Source organism: Martes martes (genome assembly GCF_963455335.1).
Source record: "Martes martes genome assembly, chromosome: 17".
Lineage (NCBI taxonomy): Eukaryota > Metazoa > Chordata > Mammalia > Carnivora > Mustelidae > Martes > Martes martes.
The window spans coordinates 1317981-1338991 of record NC_137905.1 but is presented as its reverse complement, the minus strand read 5'-3'; the positions used below and the strand labels follow the sequence as shown (position 1 = coordinate 1338991).

Below are 21011 nucleotides of genomic sequence, written 5' to 3'. Positions count from 1 at the left end.
TCCAAGGCCCAGAAGCCGTCTCCTCGAGCTGTGAGAAGCAGTCCAGGATCAACCCAAAAGATTGTCACAGTTTCGTTTCAGAGTTATTCTCTCCTGGGAAGGACACGTTAGCGCGTTCCCACGTGTGGAAAACATGCAGTGTGATGAAGATTCACGGAGGGCGCGGGGACAGACGGGGGTGGCCCCCGCACGCACGTGGGCAGGGCGCCCTCCATCGCGGCAGAGAAACCCAAGGGACCTCTCGTTGAGTGAAACCCTCCAGACCCGGCGGTCCCCACACTCCAGACACAGAGTCAAAGCAAGAGAACACGACGACACCTGAACAAATCCAAGAGTAGAGTAAAACCGTGGACAGAATACTTTGGCAGTGACAAAACCATTTTGGATTTTGACGTCTTATGTTTGCTTTTTGGGTTTCCTTTGGAGCAGAGGTGTGTCCGGCGTCCTTGGCTAGCTAGCTGGCAAGGTAGTTACAGGAATGGTTCCTTTCTTCTTTTTTTTTTTTTTAAAAAAAAACCTTTTTGGATTTCTACTTAAAGCCAAAGAGTCTAACGTTAAAGGAAAAAACTGAAAAACGTTTCTTGAATTGGAAATTGGAATCGTTCTTACCGTCTTCACCGCATCGGCCCCACGCCCCGGGAGGAGCTCCTGGGCCACGGCGCTCTGACCTCCCGCTGGAACATGTCCATTTTCTGTTTCCCTTTTTAATCACAAAGGGGACAAAACCCCCGTTTCCTTTGTCCACTTCTCAGTAGGTCTATTCCACAAAACCCCCCAAAATTCTTCACTGAAAATATACGCCACCAAACAGATTTCGTCTTCAAGAGAAAGCGTACAAGGGTCACAGAGACAGAGACACGGGGGAGCGCGAGCGGGCGGCGGCCGGGCCGCTGTGTCCCGGGGCGTGTCTGAGGACGCGTGGTCGTGCTGAGACCGCCAGGTCACTGAGGAAGTTGCGTTGATGCAGTCTTTGTTGGTTCTGTTTTCTTTTGGAGAGAAGCAGTAGCAGCAGTGGCTCCCAGGGCCGGGGCCGGGCGGGGCCAGAGGGCTCAGCATCCATGGGCCCCGGCCGGGTTGGGGGGCCGTGGGCAGGGGGCGGGGGCGGGTCAGCGGGGCGCGGCGTCCAGGGGCCCCGGCGGGCCAGGTGAGCCGGGGCGGGAGGGCCCCGCAGAGCTGGCCTCGCTGGGGCTGGCGGCGCCCGCGGACAGGCAGGGGCCCAGGCTGGCCGTGGCGTCGGGCGGTGCGGGCCCCGGGTCGGCCACGGCGGCCGCGGGGCCCTGCAGGCTCTGGCCGCACACGTGGTGGTGCTTCTCCCAGTCCCGGTGCTGGCAGAAGGAGCCGCAGTAGCGCGCCGCGTTGCAGCCGCTGCACGTCTCGCTAGCCTTGCGCCCGCAGTTCCAGCAGCTCTGGGTGGGGGGGGGGGACACGGTCAGGGGGTGGCTATGGGGCAGACGCTGGGCCCCGTCCACCCAGGTGCCTGGCCCGGCTGATGGGGGCGGCACACACCGCAAACACACGCACTTGGTCTGGCCACGGCATCACAGAGCCAGAAGAGGACCGCCCTGACCAGTGACTGGCCATAGCTCGTGGGTGGCTTTCAGCGGCCACAGCCATGACCACGGCCACCCGGCTAGGCCGTTCTGGGGGTCGGGCTCGCACTACTGAGGCACACAATTCCAGCCAGCTGCGGTCAGGTTCACGTGGCATTTACAGGACTGTGGGTCCTCAGGAGGGAAGGCAGTCACAACCTGTCCTCTCTTCCAGAAAGCCCTCCCGGGTTAGCTGGGCTCGAACCCCAGAACATGGCGCCCTGGCTGGGTAAAGATTGCCAGGCTCCAGTGTGGGGTGCACGGCCAGGCCTGCCTCAGGCCATCGGGCATCTGCTCCCTTTCTGTGGGACGAGCGGTAACTTCAGCCATGCACGTGAGCAAAAGGTGGCGGGGGGACCCGAGCTGGCAGCCAGGCCGAGGGTCGGGGAGCCCATGCCTGCCCCGGGAGGAGGGCCCAGCGTCTAGTCAGCCCCCAGAGCCTCTGGGACCTCCGCGCTTGCTCTGCTCGGCCACGCCGTCCTCACTCGGCCTGGCATGCCCCTGCCTCCGTCCTCGCCGCTCCTTCCTCGTGGGGGCACTGCTCCCCAAGATCCCTGCCTGGCTCGCTCTCTCCTCCTCCAGGACTCTGCTCACACGTCCCTGCCCTGGCCCCGAGTGGTCTGCCTGTTCTACCCGCCTGCTCCTCCCGAGCTCGGTGTCTGCGGAAGCAGCCGCTGCGGATGCGGGCGCTGACCCTCGGGGCCCGTCCACGCACACGCACACACCAGGGCTCTGGAGATGCGTCCCCTCCAAAGGGCAGTTCCAGGAGCCCCCTGGACAAGCTGTCTCCCTTCCCCTGACTCCTCTGACACGAGAGCCCTTTCTGGACGAGGACGAGGGGCACCCTGGCCCTTGCTCCGCTGGACCCCGCCCAGCTCCTGATGCCCGGGCACAAGCAGGACGGTGGTGCTCATGCTCCTGCTGGGCACACACATGGGCGGCAGCCGGGGAGGCGCTCCACGTGCACCTGCGGTCTCCACTCGCCTGGCGCCCCTGCTGCCACCGGTTAGCCAGAGCACGGGCGTAGGCCGGCCTAGGTTTGAATCCTGGCCCACGAGGCCTCAGGCGCGGCCTGAAGCAAGCCACCTCGCCCTGGAGCCCTCAGCGTCCGCATCCGTGCGATGGGGAGCCCCAGCTGCCCAAGGTCGCGAGGCTGAAACGCGACACAGTGCGGGTTCGGGGCCTGGACCCGGAGGCTGGGGCCGGGGTTGGGGGCCGGCGGGCAGCCGTACCTCGCTGGAGTCCTCCTGCTGGTTGACGGCGGTCAGGGCGTCCTCCGAGGCCTGCCGCCGGGCTTCGGCCAAGGCGCGTTCCATCTTGGCGCGCTCCGTGCTGATGAGCGCGTGGGCCTTCCGCTCGGCGTCCGACACGGCTTTCTGCAGCTCGGACATGGCCTGCCGCTTCACCTCATTCACGGCCTCCTCTGCAAACGACACGCGGGCTGTCGACACGCGGCCAGGCCCCGCCGGGCCTCCTTGCGTTGTGTGCACCTGCGACCAGGCACACGTGCGGCAGACTGGTGTGGGGGCGTCTCCCGGGCCTGGCCCTTCGCTGCTGTTCCCAAACCTCAGTGTGCGGTGGCACTGCCCCAGGGGGCGTGGCCAAGCCCACCGTGACGTGGACCCCATGGGCATGAGAGGATGAACCCTGGAACCTCGGAACCCACGAGTTCGAAGCGATGCCGATGCTGCTGGTGCCGGCACCCACCTTGAGAACCAGAGCTATACTGTTCTGCCCCCTGGATGGTCTGCTTCTCCTGGGCCGTGCTGAAGCAGTCCAGGGACGCCCCCTCTAGGGCTCTGCATTGCTGTCACTCCGGAAGGCCTCTGTCACCCACCCGTGCCGCCTCTGGCCTGCTCCCGCCTGAAGATAAGCCGGCCTGGGGCTGTGGCGTGAGCTCAGCTGTCTGGCTGAGCCCAGAGCGTCCGTTTGGGTTTCACGGTGCTCTCTAGCCCTGGCAACCACCCACAGCCGCTCAGGCCTGCCTCAGTTTACCCGGCAGTGCTCTTCCCGCAGGGGAAGTGGGTAGGGATGAGCAGGGCTCCAGGAGCCTTCCGTGCGAGCCTTTGCACGCCAGGTGTGGCTGGCTGCCAGCAGAGCCTGTGAGAGCTGCCCGCCCCCAGGTCACCCCGGGAGTGCCGTGCAGCTGTCGCCAAGGGTATCCTGGGGGCAGATAGAGGCAGAGGGGACAGGCCATGGGACATGAGGACCCCCTCCTACTGTCCGGGCCCGGGCCTCCCCAATCTTGTTCCAGGCGGCTGCTACCTGTCTGTGGCCCCTCGGTCTCTGAGTCTGGGGAGGGGACGCGCCCCTCTCTCCGCTCTCAAGGTTCTGAGACTCTCTCCCTCTGCTTTACGGTTCCCTTTGAATCCATCCATGAACCAAAGCGTCTCAGGGACCCTGCTGCTTCTCTCCCCAGGCGCCCCACCCCGTGGAGCCCCCGCCCCCCCTCTTTTTTCTCAAGCTGCCCACTGGCTCCTACTTCTGCCCGGCCCCTCCCCACAGTGTGTCCCCATGTGCGGGGAGTGTCCCTGGCACGGGACTCTATGCCACACCCAGAAGGCCGCAGGCACCCCAGCTCTTTGTCTCCCCCACGTGGGTCTGTGCACACACGTGTGTGTGCAAGACCCAGGGACCCCATCGGTTCTGTTGAGCGGCACACTCATTTGCCTGAAGACGGCAGGTGGCCACCGTCCTACACTGAATGCTAAGTGTGCCCTGAGCCTTCCCACAGGGTCCGCAGAGCCCTGTGCGCCCCACGCTGACGGAAGCCCTCGTGAATGACAGGGCACGGAGGACACACCGGGTGCCCCCACCCGCACTCACCAGCCTTCCTCCATATCTCCTCGGGCATGTAGCCAGAGAGGCTCCGAGGCATGAACTCCCGGTGGGCGTCTGCAACACAGGGATGCGAGCGTCACACACAGAACGGGCCGCACCCGGACGGGTAAGGGGAACACAATGTGTGTCCCTGCGGGGGGTCTCCTGGCATGCCCCTGGGTCGGAACCCTGTATCTGCTGCGGGGGCAGGGGCAGGGCACTGCCAGGAAGGAGGACACTCTGGGGCCCCTTGGACTCGGCTGGGACCTGGGCCTCGCTGAGTTTCCGCTGTCACCTTCCCTGGGTGGGGCTTTGGGCCGTATCCTTACACTGTAGTGCCAGAAGGGGGGTGCCGGACACGGTCCTCGGCGCCCCTGCCGTGCACCCCTGTCCCCCGTGGCGCCCCCTCGCACGCACCTAGCGGGGACCCCCGTGCACCCGGGGAGCTGTTGAGGGCGGGGGCAGGTGCGGGGCCCTTCCTGGCGTCCTCGCTGTCGCTGCAGCGCCGGACCCAGTGGCTGAGCTCCTCCCGGTCGGCTTCTTGGCACTGGCGCAGCACCGTGAGTGAGCGCCGCGTCTTCTCGGCCATGTCCATGATGCAGTTCAGAAGCTGTGGGCGGGCAAGCGGGGGCGCCGAGCGTGTGGGGCTGGGGGGGCTGCTCTGTGGGGGACGGCCACGGAACTTCTCCCACACCCTGGGCCTGGGCCAGCCCGCTGGCCACGAGGGCCTGCCACAGTGCGCTCAGGGCCATGGTGTGAAAACTGCCTCCCGCTGCCTGGAAAGGCCCCAGGCCTGGGGTGGGGGGTGACGGCCAGACTCTCCGTCGGGGGCCTTTCTGTCCACGCTCCAGGTTGTGCTCCGCCGGGGGAGGGCAGATAGGCCAGAGCTGCTCTGGAGACACACCTGCCTGGGCTCCCTTCCCACAAAGGAAGCAGGGGAGGGATGACCCTGAACACAGTGTGGAAGGGGTCCCAATGCCCCAAGCCCCCTTTCCCCAGAGGCAGAGGTGCTCGTAGGGGCGGAGATGCAAAGGTTCTGGGGGGCTGGCCGGCCCAGGCAGGTAGGCGCATGGCAAAGCAGGGCGCGCAGGGAGCCCCACGGGCTGGGCGGAGCCCCAGGAGCCTCGGGGCGCTGGGCCTGGACACTCACGTTGTTGACGTGCTTCCACTCCTCCGCCCACTCCCGCTCCGTGAGCCTGTGGTCGACCACCTCCTCCTGCCGGGACCCCTGCGCCGCTGCAGGGTGCGCAGAAGCTCAGTCCCGACCCGCATCCCAGGCCCCCCTGTCCCGCAGAGCCCGCCCCTCACGCCCGGCAATGGTCTTTCCTGGGTCCCTTCCCCAGCCCCCTGCCCCCCAGGCCCCGCCCCGCACCCAAGCCCCTCCCAGGAACCCGGGCCCCGCCCTGTGCGTCCAAGCCCCGCCCCTAACCCCGGGACCGGTGCTTGGGCTCGGCTTTGCCGGCCTAAAGGAAGTGGAGAGGGTGAGGAGGATGACCCTGGACACGGACCCTCTGTCCGCTGCCTTTGGGGGATGGTCAAGAACAGGCCTGGCCTCTACTCCGTGCTTGGGAGGAAGAGGCGGGTCCCCATCCCCCAGTCCAGGCCGGGCCACCCCTCCCCCACCTCCCTGTCTCCAAATCCAGCAAGTCTCCCTTGCCCTGCTGCTGCCCATGAAGCTGCCTCAGGCCCCACTTTGAGGGCCTTGTCCCGCCTCCAAACTGCCAGGGGTCACTGGCCGCTGCCCGGCTCCAGCCCGGCTCCAGCCCACGCTGTCCTTCACCCTTGCAACCAGCTGGACTCCTACACACCCCTCAAAGCCCAGGTCCTAGGCCCCCTCCTCCGCAGCCCCGAGCCCTCGAGAATTCATTCAGCCCCATAGGGATCTGCGTGCGAAACAGTCCTGGCTGCTTCCCAGTTCATTCTGTCCTGGGCAGGGCTGCGAGTCTCCTGGGTCAAAGTCCAGTGGGACAAGAGGCTGGGAGACAGGGTGGTCTGGGAAACCCTTGTTCCCCACAGGCCCCCAGGCCCCTTTTCCCCAGCGCTCCGTGTGCATTTCCCTACCCTGCCGACCTTTCAGGGCGTGAGAAGGCTCTCCAGAGGGGCACGGGCAGGGAGGGCCCCCAAGGGGGCTTCTACCGTCGCTCCCATCCGGCAGACGAAAACACTGAGGCTGGCTCAGGGGTGTGACTGCCCAAGGTCCCCCAAGGTCAGCCCGAGCCTCAAGTGTGCCCTCAGCTACTGGCCGGTAGAGCTCCAGCGACTGAAACAATGGGGTGTCCTCCCTGCCCCCCAGCGGTGATGAGACACAACCCTGAACCAACGCAGCAGTGCCTGCCTGTCCTCACGCTGTTCCTGACAGATCAGAGGCTCTGGGCCGCGCGCTGCTTTGGATGCTCCCATCTCGGGGCCCCGAGCCTATGCCGGGTAACCCAGGGCTGGCCGGGGCTGCCCGGCCTGGGCTCTCACTGTTTAGGCCTTTTCCAGTCCCTGAGGGTCCTCTAGCCTCCCCAAACCTGAAATGCCTCTTCAAAATGCGGCGGGAGTGAGAGGCGGCGGCCCCAGGCTGCCGTCCACCACCCAGCCCTACCACCCGCGGAACCAGGGCCTGTGCCCACACCCCAACCAAAACAGGGGCTGAGATGTGCCTGACAGCTGGTGTTTATTTTTGCATTAGCAGAAGCGGGTGGGAATTAGCACCTGCCCGACCCGGCTGCAGGGAGCCAGACGCTGTCACCTGCCGCCTGGGCCCAGGCCCCGGAAGCTTCCGCGGGTGGGGGTGGGGGGGGAGATGGCCTTGTACAGGGCGAGGCCTCTGCTGACCCTGCCTCTGGGCCCCCCAGGGGCGCCCTGGGACTCTCTGGGGCAGCTGTTTCCAGGCTGTTCCCCAGGAGGCTGGGGGCCCTGGGGTGTGGGCTGGTCCTCTTCATCTCTTAGTCCTCAACACAGACGGGGTCAGAAGCTCAGGCAGATAGGACGAGAAGGCTTTGGGCACATGCACTGGGTTTTCTGGGTCTCCTCATCTGTGATGTGGGCCTGCCCTCGCATCAGTACCAGGCCCCCTATGCCAGGCCCCGTGTGAGCTCTTCTCACGCCGCCTGGAGGGGTGGGACGCCTGCCGGCTGACAGAGGAAGAGACTGAGCCTGGGAGGTCAGCGGACGCACGGAAGGCTGCAGGGTGGGAACTGCTGTCCCTCCGAGGCTCCCTCTGTCCCCCGAGAGCCGGGCTCCTGCACGTCCCTCCCTCATGCACTGGGATCTGGTATGTGGGCCTCACTCTCCCACTCAGAGAGCTGGACACGCCCTGTGTCACCAGTGGTACTCGGAGAAGGCTTGTGAGTCTCAGGGGGGCGTTTGCTTTCTCTCGGGATCCTGGGCCCAGAGTGTGAGAGTCCCTGGAAGGGGGCTCACACGCCCAGCCTGCCTAACAGGGGGTCTCATGCTGGCTGGCCGGGACCCCAGCCTCCTGCTGACCCGCAGGACCCCGCAACCCCCAGGCAGCACATCCTGTGTGTGGACCTGTGTGTGGACCTTCTAGGTTCCCGTAGAGGGAATGCCTGGCCCCAGGGGACAGGCCGCTCTGCAACCACACCCCTTCCCCCTGGGGGAGGGAGGCCCCTCTACCCGTCAGGGATGTCAGACCCCCAAGACAAGAGGGCCCTCACTAAGGCCAGGGGCATGCCCCACTCCACTCCAGTCCTCCCCCACACCTGTTTCCTCAGCATCATTCCCGGACAGACAAGGCCCAGAGGCATCTGCCTATCTCTCCTGTGTGGCCGTGCTCACTGCGGCTCTGTGTCGCTCCCCAGCCCGTGCAGGCTCACACGGGCCCCCCAAGCTCCGCTCACCGAGCTGCCGATGGCGCTCCCGCAGCTCCCGGGGGTCGGGGTGGCGGTAGGAGTCGCGGAAGTGGTGGGCCATGGCCATGTCCTCCAGGCGGTAGTGCGGGGGCGGCGTGGGGTGGGGCAGCCCGTTGCTGGGGCTGTAGCGCTGCGCGGGGCTCAGGGTGCACGGCCGTTTGCTGAGGTGGTCGGGGTGCAGCGGGTCACGGTCTGACCCATTGTCTTTGGTCCTGACCCAAAGAGCAGGTGAGGTCACAGACCACGAACCGTGGACAGAAGCCCAGGCAGGAGGGGTGAGAGAGAGACAGGCACGGGCAGGGAGAAGGAGAAAGAGCCACAGGGCAGAGACAGATGCACAAGGAGAGAGACGAGGCCCAGCCCAGCCCCCCCACTCTCCCTCCTCCTGTGGGGCTCATGCCAGCTTCTACTGCCCACTGGTGTCTGGGCTCCTGGGGCCGTGGTCAGGGAGCCTGAGCCTCTGCTGAGGGCCTAGGAAGACAGCCACGCATTCTCCAGTGGCCAGACAAGCGTCTGGCATTGTGGCCCGCACTGAGGGCCAGCCCAGCCACCTGGAGACCTCAGGTGCCTGGACACTCGGGTCCACCTGCAGCCTGAAGCAAAGAGCCAGGCCGTTCCCGGCACACGGACTCCCTCCTGAACAGTCCCTTGTCTTCCCCGGGGCCCCCCAAGTCGCTGGGATGCCTAGCCCCAGACCCCGTCCCTCTGTGGCCTCCCCCCCGCAACCCCCCTACCTGTCAGGGGACCTCCTCTTGCCGTGCTCGTTGGTGTCCAGCAGGAGCTCCGAGGAGTCGACGGGGGAGGAGGCGTTGGCGTCCAGCAGGAGCTGCTCGTGCTGGGCCAGGTACTGGGCGGGGGTCTGCTTGGCGAGGCGGGCACAGTGCACGAGTTCCCTCTGCAGCAAGGGTAGGTTTGCCTGCGGCGGGGAGAGACGGCGGCCGTCACTGCCGACGGGGGCCCAGGCCCAAGTGTGCTGACGCGTGGTCGGGAGGCTGGCGGCCAGCCCTGCTCTGTGACCTCGGGCACACTGCACGAGCTCTCTGGGGTTCCTCCAGTACGGTCTGGGAATGGGGGTGGGCACAGTGATCTGAGGTGCAGTGGGGGCCTGAGCCCAGATCCTGGACCCCCAGGCTCGGGTTTTCCCGCTTTGGCGAGCCTCCTCCCCTGGGGGCATCCGGAGAAGGCAAGGAAAGTCTCATAAGCAGGGCTCTGCCTTCACCCGCGGGGGCGCGCACCCAGTCAGCTGCGGTGTGGAGGGGAGAGCCGGCGCTCAGGGAGGGCAAGGGGGCAGCCCCCCCACGGCAGACCACGAAAGGAGGAGCCGGGAGCAGCGGCCTGCGTGTGTGCTCCAGACCCCGACGCGCAGCCCTGGCTCTCCCACCTCCTGCGGTGCCCTGCCCGGCCCAGCCCCGAGCAGCCTGGAACCCACAGCACACGTGGGCCCGTGCCCACCCCACTTGCACGATCACACGCGTCCCCTCCCGCGATCCTTACAACCATCCGTGGACACACGTGACCACTTGGTTCCGCGTCTGTGGGTGAGGAGAACACGGTCCACGTCCAGGGTGGGACACGGGACCCAGGGGCAGTCCCGACCGCTGCGACCCCAGGCCTGCTCCCACCCCCCGCCCAGCGTGGGCTGCTGGGCTGCACGTGGGCTCCTCCAACGGCACAGCGGGGGGGTGGGGCAGGGGACAGGCCGGACGGGGGCCCAGCGGCGGGCTGCTTGGGAGAGCCGGCAGCCCCAAGTGTTTGCAAATACACACGATCCCCCAGCTTTCCCGTGGCATCGCAGAGTGGCGGCCGCCTCCTGGCTCTCCAGCCCCCCATGGGCGCATCCAACCAGACCCGATCGAGCAGCCGGCGTGGGTTTGTCAGGCAGAGCGGGCCGCTAGGCCTGTTTTCTATTTGGAGAGCTGAACGGGGGCCAGCCCGCCATCTGTCGAACACGTTAGGAGCATGAGCTGGGAAAGGAGGTCCCGGGAGGTCTGAAGACGCCAAACATCCTCCTCTCCCTTCCCCACCCCCCATGGCCTTCCCTCAGCTGGCTCAGCAGGGTGGGGACTGCTGGGGCACCGGCTGGCCGGCTGGTCGCTGTTCAGGCCGTGGAAGCATCTGGATTCCTGGCTGGCTGGGGCCAGCTGGGAGCCGGGGCCGAGGGCGGAGGGCCGGCCGGGTGGGGCAGCATCTCCCAGCTTCTGGGAAGCCCCACCACATAGGCCTGCACTGTATGAGGCTGAAAAAAGGATTCAGGGGTCTCGGGGCCCTTGGTGGGGGCGGCGAAGGGGAGCCCCCGGCCAGAAGAATGAGGGTGGGCTGCGGGGCAGCTGGTCTCACAAATGCCTCTGGGGCAGTGGTCCCCATTGTGTTCCCAGGGCCCCGGTCGCAGGGGAGGCCCAGCCACCGATGTGGACAGGCTGAGCTGGTCACCAGAGCCCCGTGAACACCAGCACTGCAGGAAAGCCCAGAACCCCCTTCTTCACAGGCGGGAACTCAGGCCGAAGGGAAACCAACATTTGCATGGACATGTGCGATTGTGGGCTTGGCTGAGCCGGGACCCTGGGTGAGACCTTTCACTCGTGTCTCACCCGCAGCAGGGCCGTGCGAAGCTCCCCGTCCTCCCAGCCTCATGCACTCCTGCCCCAGTGAGGGTTACTGTGGGGGAGGCCCGAGACCCCAGCTCTGGGCTCTGATCCAGGCCCGCGACAGTTCCTGCCTCTTCGGCAGGCGATAAGGCCCCTGTGACAGCTCGTGCCCCACAGTGGACCTGGTGGGTGGTGAATCCTTGGAAGGGGCTCCCCACCTCCAGCCCAGGTCCCAGACGGGAAACCAGGGTCGTGCACCCCCGCAGTGCCGTGCTCTCCAGTGGCTGGGGCTGCTGCTGGAGTCGCACGGGGGCAGGACCTGGGGGCGCGGCCTGCAGACCGAACTGGCTGCACCCCAGAGCTCCAGGTCAGGGAGACAGACTCCGCGTCCTCCGTGCTTGCCCCGAGCCCCCGGGGGGGGGGGGGCGGGACACAGGCATGGAGCGTGGCTGCCTGTTGACCACGAGAGCAGTCTCAGTGCGAGAGTCCCGGGAGCCCTTCGAGGGCACTGTGGCCAGAGGGGACATAGAGCCAGAGGGCACCGTCACAGGCAGTGCTGGGCCCTGGCGTGACCCACCTGGCACCACATCGAGGGGAGTTTGGGAGGACCCTGTGTGGGGCGGCGGGGCGGGGGGCCGGAGGCCTGGCTGGGCCCAGAGCAGGGGCCCCCGGATGTGCCCCGCTCCCCCAGCAAACAAGGGCAGCTGAGCAGACTGCGACATCTGCTGTAAATATTTGATCTGACGGAATAAACAGGCGTACTGTGTCCCCGAAGATGGGGAGCGTGGAGTCAGCAGCAAGTGGCAGGAGGAGCAGGCAGGGCAGGGCTCCTGGTGGATTGTGAAGGACCACCAGAAGGGCGCAAATGTCGGCTCTGCCGCGGGCGTCCCAGCTCAGGGTGTGAGCACAGCAGGGTGTGCGCGGGAGGGCAGGAAGCAGGGAGGAGAGGACGGATGTGGGGCGGGACCCAGGGTCCCCTTGACAGGGACTGCGGGGGCCGTGGTGCCAGCCCAGGGCAGGCCCTGCAAAGGCCTGGGTTTGGCGTCTGACGGCCCCAGGGCGTCCGGACTGCGCGGGGACCTGCGGGCCAGGACCGGTGGGAGTTCCTGCACTGTCCCCTCCTGGGGCTGCGGTGGGGGGCAGGGGTCAGCAGGGGTGCTGGGAAGAGCTTTCTAAGCAGACCTTGTCCACAGACGTTTAAGGGCCCAGATGAGGACGCCCCACAGGAAGTGGGCATCTGCCGCCTTCCCAATGGCAAGGGCGACTTCCGTGGCACATTTGCAGAAACCAAGTCCGAGGGGCTGAGCTAGCTTGGCCCAGGCCAACAGCAGCGGCTCAGAGGCAGGGCTCAAAGCCAGGAGCATCTGCCCTCGTCTGTCCTCAAGACCCTGGAAGGCAGCCCTGGCCAGGGCCTGCCGTGCCGGGGAGCAGGGCCCGGGGAGACGGCAGCGCCCAAGTGAGCTCTGTGATCACCAGAGGGTCACATGCATTTGGGAAGCATTTCGCCTCTGCCCTCTCCAGAGACACGAGACCCTCCTGGTGGAGGGAAGGCCCTGAGAAGTACCGCAAGGAGAAAACGGCCCGCGGGCTGTAGAGCTATGCTTGTCCTACTTTGTATGCACGTGACCACCCGGCCCCTTGTCACAAGGCAGATTCCGACTCCGGGGCTCTGGGCTGGGGCCCAGGAAGCCGCATGGCTCACAGGCCTCGCGTTACTGCTGCAGTCCGCCCGCCACTACCCTTCCCTGCGCCGAGGCCCTGGTCCGCTGATGGCCCTCCATGTCTGACCACACGGCCCTTGTTCTCTCTGACACCACTCATCCATCCGTCGGCCTGTCCCTCCTTCTGTCCCTGTCGCTCTCCCCTCCACCTGTCCCAGCCTCACACCAAACACAGGAGACACATTCCTGCCTCAGGACTCCGGGCGTGTAGTCCCTGCTGCTCTGTCCCCTGAGGTCCACCTGCCTCCCTCCCTCATCCTCCTCACCCCTGCTGATCTGTAGCCCTGGCTGGCTGGCTGAGCTCCCTCGCACTGCGTCCCCAGACCTCCTGCAGGCCACCAGGCGCACGGCCAATGCGGTGGGACCGAGCTGGGGGCAGGGTCTAGGAGCCCTGGGACCAGAGGGAGCGGGTCTGCAGCCCTAAGGAGCAGGAGTCGGCCCTGGCTGGTCAGCGCTGTTCCCACACAGGAACCCGTGGGGTGGGCCGAGCGTGGTGCCTGGTCACAGCAGGCGGGGAACAGACATGGGACGGCGTGGGGGCCCCGCCGCTGGGGGACGGGGACGCGGGCTCACCTTCAGGAAGGGGATGACGAAGGGACGCAGAGGGAAGTTGGTGGCCTCCTGAAGCTTGGAGTGGAACTCCTCGATGGTGAGCGTGGAGTTCTGGGCGAAGAGACACGGCCGTAGTCAGCCCAAGCCCCGTGGCACGGCCCCACAGCCCGCCGGCCCCGCCGGCCGCCCCACTCACCACAAGCCCCAGCACCAGCGTGCGCACACGCTCCCCGATCTCCGGGGAGATGTCGGTGCCGAACTGCTGCAGGGTGGTGAGGAAACGCTTTAGCTTGCTGAGCTGCCGCGCCCCGCAGGCCGGGGGCAGGTGCTGCGTGGACAGCGAGGCCGTGGACGAGGTGGCCGGGCCATTGCTGAAGCCGCTGGGCGTGGACGGCGCCCCGTTGACGGCCGTGGGCGAGTGACCGCCGTTCATCACTGCGGGAGGGAGAGGTGGGCTGAAGACGACGGCACAGGGGGCCACGGGGCTGGAGCCCGCAGCGGGGGCATGGGGCACTGGACGCCCCACATGGATGGGCAAATGGGCCCAGGTCAGCAGTGGGTGGGGCTGGGCCGGTGTGGCCCCCTGACTGCACCAGGCCTCTGGCCTTGCCCTGGGCTGCACGGCCAGGCCCTCTACAGCCGGGGGCACGCCACACCAGGACCCCTGCCAGGATGCTCAGGGGTCCGCTGAGAGCGGGCAGAGGGGCTTCTCCCCCACGACGGACCTGGAGACCTCCATCCCCATTCAGGGGATCAGGGGCTCACTGTTCCAGAAAGGCCATGACCCTCACCTCGGCCGTGACGGCCCCAAGCGGTACCCCATGGCCTCCACAGGCCCCATCATTTGGGCTGACAGGGCTTGTGGGGGCACGGAGGGGCCTGGATACCCTGCACGGGTAGGGCTGGATCCTGGCCCGGAGGCTCCTGGTGGGCTGCTGTCTGGGGCTGCCACACCCCGGAGGTGAATGCACGGGAGCCCCGGGCTGTGCAGGGAGGACAAGCAGGCGCCTGTGCGGACCGGAGGCCCCTGTGATGAGCACACCGCCAGGGTCAGGGGAGTGGCACCGGTGGTCCCCATGGCCCCAACACTGGGGGCAGTGTTCTAGGACAGCGGACACCTGGGGTCACTGTGCCATGTCCTGGGACAAGACCTCACTCCTCAGCTTTGAGGGACAGAGGGAAAGGCTGAGCCTGAGCCCGGCCTGCACCGTAGTCCCCTGGCCTCAGGAGCCTGACCTCAATGACCAGGGTCTGCAGAGATGACAGAGAGCATAGGCTGCTGGGGCCCATCGTGACAGTGGCCGGGGCTCCAGATGTGGGAGGCGGGCTGGCACGTCTGGGTTCCTGAGGCTCGTCTGATACACCCAGCGGTCCCTCACGCCTTGCCCCCTGCCGGCTGCCCAGGCACCTGCTCAGGGCGGCCCCCGTGTTCCTGCACTGAGCCCCCGGCACGCTCACTGGCCCACTCCTCTGGCGGCTCCTGATCCCAGTGTCCCGACACGTACCCTCTGTTCCCCACCCCCGCTCCCCGCCCCAGCATCCTTGCACACTCTCCCATGCACACGCACTCGTGTCTGTACACAGGTGCATGCGTGCACACACGTGTGTGCATATGGGCCCTACATGCAGACATACCCATGTCCTCTCAGGCCCACGTGAACACACAGACATGTGCATACAAGTGGACACGGACGTTCGTGCACACGCGCACACACACGCAGGCACGCACATGTATGCATGGGCACACACACGTGGACACATGCACACACGTCACAAGTATACTCACACGCACACACGCACACAGCCCCACATGCTGGTGCGAGAGCACCCACGTGCCCACGCAGAGGTCCCTGCACACAGGCCCCGGCGCCCCCCTCACGCAGCTATGGTGCTCAGGGCCCCGCCCCGCCCACCCTTCCCGCTGGGGTGCACACGAGGCCCGAGCCGAGGAGTTGCGGGGGGGCGGGCAGCTCAAGGCCGCTGCTCCCTCAGGACAGAATGTCTCGGGGCTCTGGGCCCCCCGGGGACCTCTGGCTGAGGCCCGGCAGCCGGCGAGCATGCGATGGGGGGCAGGAGCTCCTTTCTAGGGGCTGGGGTGGGGATGCCGCCAGGGTCCGCTCTCTGTGAGGTGGCTTCTCCTGAGCGCCCGGCACGTCCGCCGGCCGGGGCCATGGGGGTGGGGGTTCCGCTCCGGACCGCGGCCGCCCTGCCTATCCTCACCGGGCCCGGGCAGTGTCCTCTGCAGGTGCTCTCGGCCTCACCTGGCCTGGAGGCACGGGCCCACACGCCAGCCACCTCTCCGGGCCTCAGCCTTCCCCCAGCTGTGGCTTTCCCGGGTCCTCATCACCCCCTCCACCTGCCCTGCAGACCTGGGGGAACGGCTCCCCCTGAGTCCGGCCCGGGACCGCACTCTCCCCCCTGCCAATGCCCGCCCCCCAAGCCCGCTAGCCCTCTGTTAACCCGGAGGCTGCTGTCGGCGGGCTTGGCCCCACAGACACTGCCCGCACCTCCCTCCACGCCGGCCTCCTCCCCAGACCCACTGGCCAGAGACACTTGCAAACGTCACTCCGCGAGTCCCTGAGTGGGCTGCTGGCCAGGAGGTACCCAGTCCACAGGTGGCCATGACCATGACCACGCACACTCCATGCACTTCCCCAGGACGCCTGCCCCCCGCGGGTTGACCCCTGCACACCATAGGCCCTCAGCGTCAGACCCGGCCTTGCCCGCGTGGCTGGGAGGGGGCATCCTGCCCGCGGCCTCACCTCTGCCTGGGAGGTGCGAGCGGGGTCCTGGACTCCGTTCCTTCATTTGCAAGTGGCCCTTGGCCTGAACCGGAGGACGGGTGTCGGTCCCCTTCGGCTCCACGGTCCTCTGGATTATGGCCTCGGCTATCCTTCTACCACCGGGAGCAGGTAGAAGGCTTGGCCCTGACGGCTCTCCCGCGTCGGGGGCCACTCATCAACAACGGGGCCGCTGCTCAGCAGGAGTTTGGAAGGCACTGCCCGGTCGGCACGCGCCACCTCCCGTCCCCAGACGGGGCCTGCGCGCTCGCGTCAGCCATGCCCTCCCCGGGAGGCACCCGCGGTCGGAGCCCGTTCGCCCCCTGGTCTGAATGGTCTCAGGAGCACCTTCCGGGGCCTCGAGGGGACACACCAGCCCCAGAGCGTCCCCTCATTGGTGGCTTCCCTCGCTCTGCGATGGAGAGTGAACGCCGGACACAGGCAGGAAGCATTCCCGCCCTCACCCTCTCCAAGGTGCTGTCCGGAGGACCTTCCGGGAGAGCAGGGGACCCACGGCTGGGCCCGTTTTCTCTCTCCCTGGTGGGCTCCAGCTGATGCCCTGGTCAAGGGCGATGACAGCCGCCGGCCGTCCCCGCGCCGGCCCGGGGATTCCCTGCAGCAGAGCTGGGCGTCACCCGGGGTCTGGAGCTTCTCGAGGTCTCTGAGACCAGCGGCTTTCTCGACCTCCCGGGCCCCCAGGCGGCCCGGCCTGGACCTGACCTCCCTGCAGCTCTCTTACCAGCTTGCCCTCGGCGCCTGGGTCCTCCCGGTGGCCTGCTTGCCCTCGCTCGCCTGTGTTCCCTCCCGAGGGCTGCTGGGCAGTCTCAGCAACTTACTAAAGAGACGCCGAAAATAACCCCCGGCCACAAGCGCTTTCATTCCCACAACAGGTGTGTTACTAAGTTAGACCGCACACGTGTCCCAGGCTGGGGTTTGGGGGCACACGCGAGCACCCCTGTGGCTCCCCCGGCCCTGAGGCCTGGGCGGGGGTCGCGCTGGGACATGGAACCCACAAGCAGCCCCTCTCCCGTCAGCACCGCGGCTCCCGGGACACGTTGGGCCCCCTGAGGCCGGGCACAGCACACGACGATGGCAGCGAGGACAACGGCCTCGTGGGATGTAAACAATGCAGGACCGTTATGCCACCACCTGATCACAGCCTAGGGGCTCCGCAGGACCACCCCGGGCCAAGCAGCCCCCTGGTCTAGAGTTGGGGCCTGACCTGAGCACGGCCCTTAAGTGTTTCCTGCCACGGGCGTCAGCAGGGTCCTAAGACTGCGGCAGAAACATCCACTGGCGACCAAGTGCCCAGCGTGTCCCAGGCCCCGTGTGAGACCAGCTGCATCTCACGGCTCCTTGTAATTGCCCGTGGCACTGGGCGCTGGGCTGACTACCATTTCACAGGTGGAGAAGCAGGTGCAGTACCAGCTGCAGGGGTGGGGCGGGGGGGGGGCGGCGCTGGGGCTGAGCGACCGACTTGCTGTTGACAGTCAGGATCTCACAGATCCTACAGGATCTGGACCTGCCTTATCCTCCCTGTCCTGTGGCTGGGGAAAAGGGAGCCCAGAGAGGCCGCCCACCTGTCCATTACCACACAGCTCGTGAGCGCAGGGCTGTGGACGCGGGTCTGACTCGGGGCACTGCCCTCCTGGGCCTGCCTCTGCCCCCATCCTGTCTAAGGGAGGCAGGGCTCACGAACACAGCAGACGCAGTGATAATGGGGTGCAGGCTGTGGGGGGCACTGCTGCGGCCTTCCCAGAGCAGAGTGTGCTGGACAAGGACCTCCCGGGGGCCACGGTTTTTGTTATTTTACTTACAGAGACAGACCATAGACCATTTTAAGCAGCCATGAAAACGGCCGTGGGGCAAGGACATCGTGGGTCCGTCCTCTCGATCTGTAAGCAAAATAAAAAAACACGCTGTCAGGAAAGAGCAGGCCGGGGGGGCTGGGGGGGGCAAGGCTGCCTCCGAGGGCGCCCGCAGTCCACCCCTCCCCTCTGCCTCTCCCTGCAGCTCTGGGGCTGGGACTCTGTCACCGCCTGGGGTCAGTCCACTCCCTTCTCTGGGGCTCACTTCCTCCACCGTGAAATAATGGGGTCGTACTGGGGTCTTAGGGCCATTTCTCGTGGGACCTTCAGAGCTGGACCCGCGCTGGGTCATCTCCCTCGGCATGGGTGGGACACGAGGCTCCTGGAAAGCTCTCTTCCTGGAAGGCGCCCAGTGACCCTGCTTGGCACCGTCCTCAAGGGACCCGGAGCCCAAGCTGATAGGGCATGAGGTCTGTTGGCAGACAAGCCAGTTCGAAAACAAGGCCCAGGACTGAGCCACTGGGCAGGGGGAAACACCAGCAGGCAGAGATATGATCTGTCCCTGCCGGAGTTAGTCGGCACGAGGCGCGGCAAGACGGGCTTGACCACTGTAGACAGGCCCAGAGCCCCCTGTCACAGGGGGTAATCAAGGAAGGACGGGCCTCTGAGGGTATCCCGAGCCGTCTCAGCCGTCCTGACCACTGCCACAGACATACCACAGCTTCCACTCCAGGACGAACTGGTGCCCAGACGGTCATCAGTCAAGGAAAACCACAGCCCTCAGGCCACGGCTCAAGGTCAGCCTGGCCGGCATGGCTCCCAGGCCCCCGCCCCCAGCAGCCAGGGCCACGGTGCAGTTAACCAGGGCTTTTAGGGAGTTCCACAGGTGAGGACACAACACTGAGACCCCTTGGAGGTGGCCAGGGGCCCAGAAGCACCCCAGCAGCCCGGTGACATTCAAGTGCCAGCCACCAGCCTCTTGTGACCTCCATGCTCCAGATGGAGCCAGAAATGTGAGCCCATGGTGTCCTGGGGTGTGCGGGGGACAGAACGGCCGGGAGGGGACCCTGAGCTACACATAGGACCCACCCCGGTCCCCAATTTGGAACATCTGGTTCCCAGACCAGTGCTTTTGGAAACATGGGTCCTGGACCAAGAAGGAAAGTAGGCCGAGGACGACGTGCCTTTCATACTCGGGCAACCAGGTCCCAACCCTTGGTCATGCCGGCAGACCGCCTGCTGCTTCCTCGCCAGGAACCGGACACTGGAGGGTGGGGTCGTCATTTTAGGTGGAGGGCCCATGGCTTTGTGTCTTGGGAGCTCCTAGTGGCGGTTACAGCCAGCATCCTACAGACAAGGGGCCAAGCCTGGCCTTGAACTTGGGTTGCCTGACCACTGAAAGCAGCACCTTTCTCTAGACGTAGGCTGGGTCCAGCCAAGCTCCCAGGGACCCTGGCTGCCCGGCCTCAGATGACAGGGGAGGAAGGATCTGGGCCCAGCCACGTGGCCTGGGCTCTGGGCAGACAGAGGGGTGTCTGAGGAAGCCATGCCCACAACCATGCTGAGGCACTCAAGCCTCCCTTCCCAGAGACGAGCTTTGCTTGGATTTCAAACGTGGGGAAGCATTCCCCAGGTGTGGGGCTTCCTGGCCTCTGGACGTGGGGGGCAAAGATGCCATGTGGATTCTCTCCACTGCCCACCAGAAATGCTTAGAACACACTGCTAAGCCCCTAGTCTTGGGGGGCACGGAATACCATACCCCCATCGGCCAATTCCCCCATCGGCCCAAGGCTAACGTCTCCTTCCCAAACACTCAGGACCCCAAAGTCATGGAGTCACCGAATTTTCTGGCTCGAAGGAACAGGTCCACAGTGGTGTTTGTGGACTGTGGAAGGCTTCCCCGTGACGCCGTGTGTGCCCCGAGGCTGAGCCTGGATCAGCCCTGGGCCAGAGAGATGCTGGCCTGCCCCGACGTCCCTGGCAGCACAGGCTCCGGCTGACCCCAGGCCCTGAGCAACCCCCACCCCCACGGCAGCTGCAGAGCCCCTCTGACGGACCCCGGCCCTCAAGAAAGCTGCTATGCGCTAGTAGGGATCTCCCCGCCCCTCTCTGAGCTCCAAGTGTACCGGCTTTGACACAACACTCACCGGGTGAGAACTTGCAGTAACTCACTTGTCCTCATAGCGGTTCCGTGAGGCAGGGCCGGGGCCAGTCCTGCGTTGTGGCTGAGGACCCCAGGTCCAGAGAGCTCTAGTCGCTTGCCCCAGGCCAAACAGCCACAAAGCAGGAGAACCGGGATGTGAACCTCCAGGCTCCGGTTGGGACCGTCCCTCTCAAGGGCCCAGCGGTGGGCGTTTATGGGTTCAGGGTGGCGGTGCCCCCATCACCCGCCGGACAAGCCTCACACAGCTCCAGGGGGCCTCCGCTCAGCCCACCTGGCGCCCCAGCCCTGGTTACTCACTTGTGTGCGGTGCGAAGGAGGGGAGCCGGGTGGCCCCCTGGGACGCGGCAGGCGGTGGGGGCAGCATGCTGGGGGGTGTGGAGCGAGGCTGCGTCTTCACCTCGGCCGGCGAGTCAGGCATCGTTACTGTCTCGTCCTTCCTGTCCACTGCAGGGGGGCCGCGGGGAAGGGAGAAAAAGAGAGGAAGGGTGAAGCGGGCTGACGGGACGCGAGGGACCCACGCCGGGTGTGGACTGGCGCTGCTCCTTCCCCGGGGGACGACTGGCTCTGCCGGGCCCAATCCCAGGCCCCAGTGGGCAGCAGATAAGCCTCAGCTGCGCGCCCAGGTGGCTGACATCCCACCCACCTGGGCTCAGAGGGCGGGTGAGGGCGGCCGTTTCAGGGGGACTGGAGGGTGGAGCTGGGAGAATCGGGGGCAGTCGGAAAGGGACTGGGGTCCTTCGGGGGGTGTTCCTGGGGGTGCTGGGGTGGACTCCCCTGCAGATCAGGGGGCGGGTGGCACCCCCACCCCCCGGCAGCGGCCAGCAGACACAGCCTCTGTCCGCATGCCCCGGAGGGCCTGAGCACAGGTGCTGGCCTCCCCACTGCTGTTTCTGACGCCGCAGGTCTGGGGGAGGCCTGAGCACCTGTATCCCTAACAAGCTCCCTGGTGCGGGGCTGCAGGCGGCTCCCCCCCTCCGGAGGAACCATGGCTCCCAGGGCCCTGACAGCTCTCAGGCGTCACGTCTCGGCACGGTGGGGTGGTCCTTCCCAGGAAGGACTGGGGGGCAGACCCTCTGCGGCGGCAAACCCTTATTTGAGCCCCTGGCAGCCTGGGTGATTCCTGGGCCCTACCAGG

The 21011-nt window shown here is 66.4% G+C and overlaps 1 protein-coding gene across 2 annotated transcripts; it reads right to left on the bottom strand.

Annotated features, from left to right (window-relative positions):
• Nucleotides 1–1106: 1106 nt before the first annotated feature.
• On the bottom strand, nt 1107–20309 carry CBFA2T3 (CBFA2/RUNX1 partner transcriptional co-repressor 3; the record flags this gene model as incomplete). Of its 2 annotated transcripts, XM_080828427.1 has the most annotated exons (11): nt 1107–1406; nt 2822–3012; nt 4416–4484; nt 4827–5019; nt 5560–5645; nt 8255–8478; nt 9001–9182; nt 13146–13235; nt 13321–13559; nt 17722–17799; nt 20174–20309. In XM_080828427.1, 11 exons carry the CDS (start codon nt 20292–20294, stop codon nt 1107–1109), a joined length of 1773 nt encoding a protein of 590 aa, XP_080684553.1. The 2 variants fall into 2 exon arrangements, with proteins under 2 accessions (XP_080684553.1, XP_080684554.1); XM_080828428.1 differs by lacking the exon at nt 17722–17799 and having other exon boundaries at nt 20174–20294.
• Nucleotides 20310–21011: the final 702 nt, after the last annotated feature.